This window comes from Dermacentor silvarum, chromosome 11, assembly GCF_013339745.2.
Source record: "Dermacentor silvarum isolate Dsil-2018 chromosome 11, BIME_Dsil_1.4, whole genome shotgun sequence".
NCBI classification, from domain to species: Eukaryota; Metazoa; Arthropoda; class Arachnida; order Ixodida; family Ixodidae; genus Dermacentor; species Dermacentor silvarum.
In genome coordinates, this window is record NC_051164.1 from 89,338,504 (window position 1) to 89,350,551 (window position 12,048).

Genomic DNA, 12,048 nt, shown 5'->3' on the forward strand with positions numbered 1-12,048 from the left:
GGGTCACCGGCGGAAAGTAGAGCATCCGGGTCAAATTGTGTCGGTACCTTCGTCATAAATAAAACTAACGAAGCTGCGATTCCACAAGAAGAATGAGAAGTTTCAAGCAAGCGAGGAACTAATGGCGACAAAATACGAGACTTCCCGTACACAATCTACCTGCAGGGAAGCGCACTTCCAGTGCACTGCAGTGCCGGCGACAAACGCGCGGAAACGTGCGCGTTTCGTTTACACGCCAAAACAATTCGCTGAAGCTCGGGGCGCCGGATTTTCATTTGGAAACGGGTGCTCAAGCATGAACGCTTCATTCTTGAACGTTAGTGAGCAGTGGTGACGTCGGTAGTAGCAAGCGATCAACGCTTAGCGATTGAGGTGATAAGCGCGGGATTTACGATGAGCGAGTTAACGAGCGTTCCTGTCGTTGACGTTACGAAAGACAACATCGCCGATATATGGCCTTCTTAGTTCTCGCCGTGAAGACATCCCTCTTCGTAGCTATAGATCTGGTAAGACGACATGAGTGCGTTTAGATTTGAAAACATTGGTACTTTCACATTGCGACTTGCGGCTTTAACAACTTTGTGCTCTCCGCAGGAACTTAGTGGCATCGGAAAGAGGAAAGATATCAATGCCAAGTAGTTTATTTTAGGCTGCTACGTCTACTGACATTAGTGATCACTTTGCGCCGAGACTATTTTGTTTTTCTCGCACAGGTCTGTGGAAGATCGGTACATTGCAATGTCCCGTGTAGCTGACACGAGAGCCATCATATCCATGGGACTTTCGTGTTTTCGCCAAGATGCCAGGTCGGCGGAAACTGGCCCTCTTAGGTAAGCCCTATGTGTTCGCAAATGTAAGCGTTAGTAAAGACACAGAGAGAGCCTTGTCCACGACGTATTTGCGCCAATCTATAAAACATGCTTTCGTGACCAGTCACTGATTGGCGATTTCAACCGTGCATGTCTTCTGCAGATTTACCGTTCAGACATTCAACATACTTATCCTGTGTCCAAGATAATTACATCGTGGAGCCCTCATCATTGCAGTTTCTCATCAGTCATGGGTTTGACTTCAACCGACAATACTCCCTCGGCGTTTCCTACTACCGAGGCAATGATCGCGTAAGTTTGTTTCTTGTATGCACATACATCTCTAGCAATTTTGCAACTCAAGTTCACCTGGGGGGGGGAATCGATGTTGCATGCTTCGTAACACCCATTCCTCCATATGGTATCAGAGCACAGACACACACCTTTGCTCATCGACAGCTGTTTAAATCTGGAATGCCTACAGAAACCTAAGCAGATTAATCAATTAGCTACTTGAACAAGTCATTATCTTTTAGCATTTAATTCTGCTTGCAGGCAAAGATTAGACAGCTGCTGGTAATGTCATGTATGTTCAGACAAGTTTGTGCAAATGAGACTATTTCACTAATTTCTACCATTTTTTTTTTTTTTGTGCTTTTATTGCACATTGAACATCTTTGTATCGACATGTATACATCATCACAGACAAACAAAACACAGGAAAGCGTAAATACCGCCATTGCCAAGCAGTAACTCGAGAGAGTGCAATGTTTCATCACTACATATCTCATTTTTAAAAGACCCGAAACTATGCATACAGGCACAAATCGTGCCAACTACGTCATGGTGAAAATAGTAATGAAAGAATGTTAGCTCTAACTTTTTCAAAGATCATTACTCTAATGCTCGTTGCTGTAAAGAGGTTGTGTGCCGTCTATGTTTTGCTTCTGCTGTAACTCGCCTATAAATCTGCCTACTTTGGTCTTTAAATACACCATAGAATTAGTTGAAAACAAATGAATTAACAAATAAGTTCTTGTTTGATTGACAGCATAGTGCATAGTGTCAATGCTTTTTGTTTCCAATGCAGCCCAACCATCCAGAGGACAAGGCACACTCCCTTCGCAAGCTCTTCTCAATGCTGGTCGTGCATCAGAAGCCCATTGTCCTCCACAATGGTTTTATGGACGCGGTGTTCCTGTACCATAGCTTGTACCTGGCATTGCCTTCGTCTCTGCAGACATTCTTGACCGACTTGAACGACTTGTTCCCCGGGCGTGTGTACGACACCAAGTATATTGCAGAAGCCAAGGCTTCCTTGCCAGCATCGTACCTGGAGTACGTCTTCCGCAATAGGTACTGCATACCCTTTCTTAGGCAAGAAATAACTTAGTTGAATCTCAGAGGAATACGTTTTGACTGGCCACTCACATTGTCGCAATCATGTTATATTAAATGGCAGCCTTGTCTGTCAAGGGGGTCACAATTCTGTGCAGTGTTTGTGCATTGCGCTATAAGTAGCTTATTGACATGTAAACACAGGGACTGTGTTGCCTTTAACTGAGCTGTACTCATAAACAGTCTTGATGTAGCATTGCCTTAGCTTTCCAAACTGAGCTGGCGTGGTACTGCCCATTACAGTCAAACGTCATTATAATGAAACAGGATATAATGAAATAGTGGGTATAACAAAGTAAGTGAAATTCCCCTTGAAATCCCCCAAGATTCATATTGCCGTATATGTAATAATGGACATAACAAAATAATTCTGGCTCCCCATTCAACTTTGTTATAATGAAGTATTACTTTACAATCATGTCATTTTAGTCTTTATCTGCCACACTGACCAATAGGTCTCAGTTCCCAGCTGTAACTGCTGCATATTATTATTATAGTTTAGGACAAAGGGTGAAGATAATTTGTTGATACAGTCAAAATAGAGGAGTTAATGTTCAGGACCTCGGCTTGCAATTGTTATAAGCTGTCACCAACATTATGGCACGAACGTATTGCACAAGCCAGTCACCTCAGCAGTATCAATTGAACCCCACAACACCCAAAATACATATCATTCATGATGCCCTGAATTTAGTACCTCAACATGCTGATTTAAGCACAGGAAATTTAATGCAAAATGCATTCTAGGACAACTCAGAAAACCAATTGCTAATTAATTGCTAAATTAATGTATAACCCAAATAACATTTAATTCTTGTTTATATGAATCATGGCGAGAAATAAAGGTGAACAAATTGTTCTAACTTTTCTTTTGTGTGAAATGGGAGATCACAGCACTCGGACAAGTGAGTCCGAGTGCTGTGGTCTTCAGCTATCATTTGCAATTTCTGCGCAGGCAAAGAGATAATGCTTGCAAGGAAGCAAAGGGCCGACAGTTCGTCAGCATCCATTTTCTTCAATACAACCAGGAATACTCAATCGACCACGGAGATTGTGCACTGAGGCAGGAGCCAGCAAAGATCTCTCCAGACATCTGCAAAAATTTCGCAGTGAGTTGCAAGACTAGGGATGATATATCTAGTTTGTGAAAAACAAAGTAGGGAGTTTTAGGTGTTATGCACCCAAAGTTAGAGGACACACACCGCTGGCATACAACAGAATGTAAGCAGGGTGTGGAGCCTTGGGTACACAAAGCTTGGGTGGGCAAAACCTAGGGCGCGATCTTGTACGCGTTCCAAAATGGAACAGAGGCGTTCCGTTCCATCGAGCCGCACACAATTGGTCAATTTGAACCGCGACGTTCAAATTGACCAATCGTGTGCGGCTTGATGGAACGGAACGCCTCCGTTCCATTTTGGAACGCGTACAAGATCGCGCCCCTAAACTCCCCATGGGTATTTTTGGCTTATCCACGTTGAAAAGTGTTACAGGGATTGCTGACGTAACACAGCAGCCTCGGGCTGGTGTGTTAATTACTAAATTTAGTTAAAATTAGTGGCAGCTTATTCAATTTAAAAAGAAACGCTTAACCTTGCATTCAGCCGCACAACGCTTGAAACAGCGAAGCTGGGCGATCGTAGCCCAGAATTTTCTGGAAGTGTGCGCAAGCTTTTCATCTTATTATTCATGATGATGATAATTTCTTCTCACGCGTCTCGAACTTACGGCTCTCGCTGCGCGTTCCAATGCAACATATTCCAGCAGAACCACTCCGTGAATGCGTCTCTCTCTCTCTTGCTCTCATTTTCATTATCTCTCTCCTGGGCATAGCGCGCAAAACCTCTTCTTCACCTCGCAGAGCACGAGCGTGCGAATGTGCCAGCTGTGGACGAAGACAACGATGCTCGAACGCAATCATATGGTTCGCATAAATGCATGCTCTGCAAGCGTGGCTGTATAGCCTAGTGGTTACAACGCTTGCCTTGGGACTGTGGGTACACAGGTTCGAATCTTGCCTCGGCAAGAAAGTTTATTTTCTTTTATATAGTTTCTTGATACGAACCACAAATTATGGTTGGCTTAAACAGCTCGCTGTTAAAAAGTACAGAGTGATCCAAAAGTAAGAGAAAGAAGTAAATACTATTCAATAAGTATAGACAATGGCACAATACGGTTTTACAGAAATGTGCAGAAAGACAGAGGATTTTTTTTATGAATAAATTTATTGCAAGAATAATTGCATCTGCTATCTTTCAAGTGGTGCACAGCGCTGCCTGTTGTTGCATACTTCTCGTAACACTTCCGACAAGACCAGTGCTGCCAAATCAGTTTAATGTGCACAGTGTGTGTTAGAACAATGCGCTGAACATAAGCACCTGGGTAGTTGCTGGTTGTGCCAGTATATTTTGTCATGTAGCGGGTTTTCTTCTTTTTGACAGTAATAATTAATATCAGAGAACTATCTGAAATGAGTGGGTGTTTTCGAAGCACACTGCACAGATTTAGTTTATTTACTTCTTTTTTCTTTTTCTTCCCCAGAGAACTTGCAAACATTTCGACTTTTATATTCCTAGTCACTGTTTTTTATGATGCTGAAGGTGCAATGTGTACTTTGAACTTTGAACAGACAATTACATGGTGCCTGACAGGTTTAAAGTAACAGAATGGCTGTCAAGAGAAATGTTGAAGATGACAGAGAATTAGAGGAGACGAGAAAAATTGCACACATAAAGTGAGTTAGGTTGATGCAGGCTGAATAATTGGAGATCTCTAGGAGAGGTCTCCTAGAGATCTTCAGTGCAAGAAGACGATGACTCATTATGGACTACCATCAATGTCTTCTTTGCATCTGCTTTCCTGCTGACTGTAAGAACAGTTGCTGCATTCTTTATTTTTTACTACCGTTGCAGCGGTATGGTTGGTGCGGCAAGGGTGACCAATGCTGTGGTTCGCACAACGTTGATGACATCCTCGATGCCCAAGCGTCCAAACGCCGCAGACGCAGCCGAGTTAAAGGGTCATCAAACCGAGATCCCGCCAATGCTTCCGACTCGGAGCACTCGACCATGGACCTGACTGCCATGGAAGAGGACGAAGTGGACACCGACTCTCCTGAGGAAGTCTCAAACAGAGAGCGCAAATTCACAACAGGGTTACACAGGGCGGGCTTCGACGCGTTCATGACTGGATACGCCTTCGCAACGTTCGTGCTGTCATACGCAAAGCATCGCCCTTCGGGCGATCTTGACGCAGAAGAGTTGGGCCTCAACGAGCTAGTCAACAGGCTGTGTCTCAGCGGGAAGACAGCGCCCTTGCTCATTAGAGCATCAAATTTTTCCAAGCGCAGTGCTAAGCATGTTGAAAAGTTTAAGGCTCTCTTTGGTGATAAGTAGCTACTTGTGTGTTGTTAATCATTTGCTTTTGGTTTCCTCTTCTGTACACGCGATAATTTGCACCAAAGGTGAAATTGCGACTGCTGCAGCCAGGTATGCAAAAACATGAGCAGGAATGCAGATTCTTTGCGTGGCTGTTCATTGAAACTACAGACACCTGTTTATCAATGCACACGCAAGGCTGGATATTGAAGGACTATCATCGTTTTTTGTTGAGCATGCTGCTCCTTTGAAAGCTTGCTGTTTGGTTACTCCTCTTGCAAATACCATTGTTAAAGACGCATCGGTGAAACAGATGTGCAGCTTCTGTTAGTTTGCTAAGCAGCACGTCCACAATGCCATATTTTGTAAATAAAGCTGTCTGTGGTGTAGTTCTACATTTTCACCCCTTCGGCTGTTTCATTGTGTTACCGATTGATTAATACCAAGGATAAAAGAATGCCATCCATCACTCACAAACTTCATCTGCAAATTTGTTAAGTTCCAAGAAATGCTTGGTCCTAGATGGACAGTCAGAGGGAGTGTATCACAACTTGATGTTTTAGAAGATCAAGCAACAGTTGGAGCACTTATAGTCAATTGAAAGGTATCTGTTGCTTGAAGCTCTTATAAAAGCAGCCGCATCCGCTTTCTGCACTTTTGCAATTGGCTATTGTCATGGTGTTTTTCTCGTTATCACGCAGATTGCTGTCATGAGTGATGGACACCCGAATGTTGGCCAATGAGAAAACAGTGCTGTGTAAAACAAGTTCTGCGAGCACCGGGCCAGGAGAAAACGGCAAACATGCCACGGTCATGCTCCCAGCATAAGCTCGCACATGAGCAGATGATTATAGAGAGGAATTAGGAGACGAATTAAACATGAAACGGCTTCCAAGGAACCTCTTCGCCTTTGTTGGAGTGGCAAGGTGGCGCCACCGCTGAGAACATGCAACAGAAGGCATGAATTATCTGTCACTCATCATCATTACTCCTTGTACATAGGGAATCGATAAAAGGACCCAAATTGTGTTGAAGACCATCCATTATCATTGTTTTCACTCAATAGGAAACATACTGCTACAATTAATCATCCAATACAACAGCCACTCTGCAAGTATTAAAGGGGCCCTGAACCACTGCTCGGGCTTGGTGAAAAACCACAGCCTGCAGATAGCATGCGTAGCTGTGAACATCTCAGCCAAATTTTGCAATCGTGCGCGGCACATGGAGCTCGTAAGCAGAGCGCAAAGTTGCCATTCTCTTTAACGCTCTTTTCAACAGAAGTCGCTCCTCACGCTTTTCTGGATGCTTTATTTCGTAATATAGCAGTTTCACATACGCAGCTGCTACTGGCCAATTGCTGACATCAATCAAGAAGGATGTTTGGATCAGAGTGCTTCTTCCTACTGTTACAGTGTATATTTATTGATGTAGCTTAATAAACAAGCTGAAGTAAGCAAAAATCTGCTTTCAAATTTCGATAATACTTATTTACTTCTGGAAGAAGCCGAGTATCATCTGCTCACGCTTGGCCGCAGCCGCCCACGTAGGAATTAAACTTTGGCCACCCTGCTTAATGATGCCGAGATGTCTGGCCTCGCTAATTTCAACTAGTTTTGAACACTCGACTAGCTTCAAAGTACACGAAACTTAAGGTTAAACCACACGCACATTTGCCAGCGCGCACTCACTCCTGGCCTTGGCAGACTTTGCTTCGTATTGAGCTAGTGAGAGCGCTTCAAAATGCGCAAGTTGGATGCAGCTACTGTCCGTTAGTAAAGCTGGTGCACGACAACGCCAGTCCACACCACGTAGCACAGCCAGACAGGTGCATATGAGCGTGAGCGCGCTTCAAGCCCTGTTGTGCACAAAGCAAACGCTGGAGTTGCAAGTAGCTTCGGTCTTCTACGTAGCCTAGATACCGCGCCCGCCGCAGGGTACCTAAACGAGTCCGCTGGCTGAGCGCACTGCGGCTCGCTGAGGAGAACCACATTTGGTGCGTCGTAGGCGCCAAAATCAGAAATAGTCGCATCTACGTGAACATCCAAAATCAAATTTGAACTTCGCGCTACACTGACATTGAGTACACAGAGCGTTGTGGGCACACCCCGCTCCACCGTAGCCTTCGCAGGGCAAGTCATTGAAGAAGGAGCTAAACCACCGCGAACGAGATGTTTCATTGCCAATAACTCCGCTTCTGCTTAACACATTGAAGTACTTTTTGCGGCAAAGTATTCCTGAAATTGTTTAACTTTAAATTCATTTCTCGACTTTGACACAAAGTGGTTCGGGGCCCCTCTAACAAGCAATGTTTGAACTTGCATGTAAATGCAATAGTTGCTTAATCAATTAGGTGTTGTCTTTCATATTGAACCGCTCTGTACTTCAGGTGCAGAACTGCCACCCTGGCAATGCCACAATGCCTAACAGTGAAGACAGAAAAATGGATCACAAGAAAATGAGAGTAATAATTAGCAAAGGCACTTAGCTAATACTCCCGCATAGATTCAATTTGAGGCACACTTGCCACTAAATTCATGGCTTGTAATTCAGTGCAGTTGTTCTCCTGGCTGATGATTTACGGTTTAGTACATTGTCACCAGAAAGCCACAAATTCACAGCACTGGCAGAGGTACTGTCCCACTTTACGCAAATGTCAGCTTGGGTGCTCTGACAGCAGGAGATTGAAATCATTGGTCCTGATGCTTGTTTAACTTGCTGGCATCATGTTAAAAAGCTGAAGGCTTTAGTTAACACTGTGCAAAGATTTCCACGTAAATATGTGGCAGTTAAGATGTAGAACTTTACATGGTTTGTAATGTCCATCTTCAAAGATTTGGCACAAATACACATAATATGAAGGTAACAGTGCTAAAGACAGGACAAGAGACAAACATAGCGCTGTTTCGACATGCAATAAAAACTGTTTGTTAGTCATCGCCTTGTTTGTCTTTAGAGCTGTTACCTTCAAGTTAGATATGTACCAACCCAGCCCAATACACACTACTACAGTTACCTAAACTGGTGTTTGTTGTTTGTCCCATTAGTCTCATATTGCGTGTCTGACCAAATCTTTTAAGTTACATTAGTTTTCTCAAAAGGCCACAAGATCGCTTGAAGACTGACCCTTGCTTGTGCCTGTGAACTGATTTTCAGACAAGTGCTGACATGATTTTGCCCCGGATGCATACCTGCCAACCCTCCCAAATTTCTCATAAGGTTTACAAATCTGGGATTGTGTTACAAAAAAAAAAAAATGTTTGTGAAAAGGATTTGCTCAACAACCTTTGAACTTTATGTTGGGAGTCTTCACATGGTGAAAGGACACAAGAGCAAGTACCTTCCTTCGAGCAAGTTCACACAGAGAAGTTCCTGAAGCAAGTGAAATCGGCAACAAAGTGAAAAGAAAAATGTAACTGTGATCTAAAAAGTAATGCATTGCCTATTAAGTTTCTGTTATTCCAAGTTTGTTGCTCCTTGTGAGCTACATCAAACAGTAAATCAACAAGTGCCTATATATGCCATAAAAGGCCTGTGTCGTGGGCAAGCTCTAAAAAATGAAAGTATGCAACATATTCACTTCTTTTCCCCCTTGGTCCATAGTTTTTACAAGTTTTGAATGAAGTTCACAGATTGGCAAGTATGCTGAAAGAGCCAGTGGGGTTGTAGTAATCATTAGCCTTGACGGGTAGGCTAGACTTGCTTGTTGCAACACACCACCAATGAAAGTGTCCTCCACAATCCCTTCAAGATACGTGAAATGTCAGAGTGGCTGCATAGAATTGATCCAATAAGCAGACAGGCGTCTTAAATCAAGCCAAACTATGAGGGATATCCAAAACAGCCCAAATAAGAAAAACGTACTGGCATTGCAAGACTTCTAACATGTAACACACACTGTACCTAAAGCACATACTGCAGGAAATGCACATATGTGCACATTTCTATGGACATTGACAAAAAACATGCAAAGGTTTGTTGCCACTTGTTAGCACGACATTTTTGAGTATAGTAACTTCTAGAATGTTTTTTTTTTTTCCACCTTGGGTGATCTGTAAAACACCAGGCTGCTTGAAAGAATAAGTAGAATATAACTGCAAAGCCGAGAAGATCCACCTTGCGATTTCTAGGAACAAAGCGCATGAACCACAAAAAAAAAAAAAAACGATATGTAAACGGGGAATCCTTCAAGCAACCTGCAAGAAACCCTAATTATTTCAAGAGAATGAACTAGTCACTCCTTTGATCAAACATGCTTGAAATGCAGTTAGCACTTGTGTCTTGGCCAGTTTGATGTTAATGTAATTTTAAAGTTCCTACTTGGAACTATGCTATCTATTGAGCGCAATAAAAATCGCTGAGTGCATCCATACAGCTCTCGCAACTGCTTTCAGCTTAAACTGATCCTTAATGTCTCTGCATGTGGCACTCATGCAACCTTTGGCCACCATGGAATAAAGCGGCAAATACCATGGAATCACGGCAAATACGACTTCACTGTCACTGAGGATGTCAGTGATGTTTCTTAATGAACAGAATGGCAACCATAGGTATGCACAAGAAGAGCAAAAGGGGCAGTAACCCTCTGCCCCACATAATCTATTCTGGAAAGACAAGCCGAGCTTGTCAAGCGCGTGCGTACTTGTAAAAAAAGATGTAACGAGCCCAACTCGTACAGGGCTGTTTTATATTTCATGCAGCCCTCGAGACGATTCAAGTTCATGTGTTGCTCTGTGGTTGTTAACATCAGATGGCGTAAGAAGCCTGTTGGAGAGTGAAGTTGTGAATGTTAACTTTTTTTTCTTTTTTTCCCCACCTTTATTGTGCCACCAGCTAATTTAAAGGAGCATCCTAGTAGTGTTGAAAAAAAGCATGGTGATATAGGGAGTTTAGGTTTATATAAGAGAAATTTTATGAAACAGTACATTGTGTTGAAGTGTGTAAATAAGAAACATAAAAATGTCCAATGAAATCCACCTGTTGTACCAATTGCTAGTGTAAAAAAAAGCTCCTAATAAACTTTTTGTAACACAAACTTGGTGCTTGCTTTATATTATCGACAGAATCGTCTGCATGCACAAAAAATAATAACAAAATAATAAAAGAGAGAGAGAGAAAACGTTTCTATATAATTTCTTTTTTTTTTTCCTTAAAGGAAGAGCCCTAGAGGAGGAGGAAGAGAAGGAAAGATGGGAGGTTACCCAGTGCATAGACTAGCTACCTTGTGCTGGGGGGTAAAAGGAATTGAAAATCACAGAACAACACAAGTAGGGAATAAAAAAAATGCACATGCTGGAATCTGAAGCAAATGCTTTACAGCTAACAGTGTTGCATACAGTTGTGTTTACTATCATCCTACACAATGCATAATCTCAGGGTCGCAACTCATGCAATTTTCATGTTTATGCGCTACACTACTTTTTATGTTTGTACCTAAACAACGGTTGTGTGCCAAATAATTTATTAAGGAAAAGTGTTCTTGGAAGATTACATCTTGATTTTTTTTTTGCAATGTAGCAAATTATATGCCTTTTTTTTTTCAATCCACCAAAATTGCAGTTTTGTAAATTTTCATGTAGGAAAGTTTTTCTTGACACATACGCATTTAAAAACGCAAGTTAGTTTTATATATTATGTGATCTGTATATACGCTGCAGCATTGTCTACAGTGACAAGTTTTTCTTACACCCCTGAAAAATCTTCATTATCCCATGATAACGAAAGTTAGAAATAATGAACAGCAATTTTGAAACCGTAACAGCACAGCTGGCCTCTGTTACAAGCATTGTGGCACTGGTGGGACAGATGTGCATGTGCCACAAGCCCAGCAAAATCAGAAGAAATAGAAGAAATGAAACAATAGTGTTCAATGCCTTCAAGCTGCCCAGTGTCCAAACAAACAAAAAGAGACAAACACGACACAGTTTATTTGAATAACCTACCAACTTTTACTGAATATCGCTGTGAACCGTCTCATGTGTACAACCATCACAAATAATTATAATCACCATAAATAATGAAGCAGTGAACACATGAATGCTGAAGGCATCTCTAACTAAGGTGCATCAACGGCAGCACCACCATTTACGGAGAATGCGGTACAAGGCACAGCTTTCGAGATGAAACGACACACTGTGCATCTTCGGGCTGATCGCACAGCGCTGGTGTTGAAGGCGATGCAACAGGCCCCGTATCTTAAATGTCACATTAGATGGCCGCAATGGCAACGATACGACTTGCTAAAATTACATTTGCTGTGTGGCGAATATGTCCATTCTTTTAAAGTGGCTGCATCGAACAGGTTTTTTTTTAAATTATTTCGCTAGACCAGTGGCATAGTTTGGCACGAGAAATAGGAAAGCTAGATTTTCTGGATGTACCCTCCTCAGCCAGATAAAATGGTCAAGACCCCCCGGTGCTGTACCAATAATCCCGAGCGTTGGCAGACATACAGCGAGTTTACTTTC

The 12,048-nt window shown here is 42.4% G+C and overlaps 1 protein-coding gene across 1 annotated transcript; it reads left to right on the top strand.

Annotated features, from left to right (window-relative positions):
• Positions 1–84: 84 nt before the first annotated feature.
• LOC119434091 (target of EGR1 protein 1-like) lies at positions 85–5,976 on the top strand. The gene is given in 8 exon segments (XM_037701404.2): positions 85–506; positions 595–635; positions 714–830; positions 973–1,009; positions 1,011–1,121; positions 1,900–2,165; positions 3,163–3,316; positions 5,117–5,976. Coding segments are annotated over 8 exon segments (1,263 nt in total). The 5' UTR covers positions 85–452; the 3' UTR covers positions 5,600–5,976.
• Positions 5,977–12,048: the final 6,072 nt, after the last annotated feature.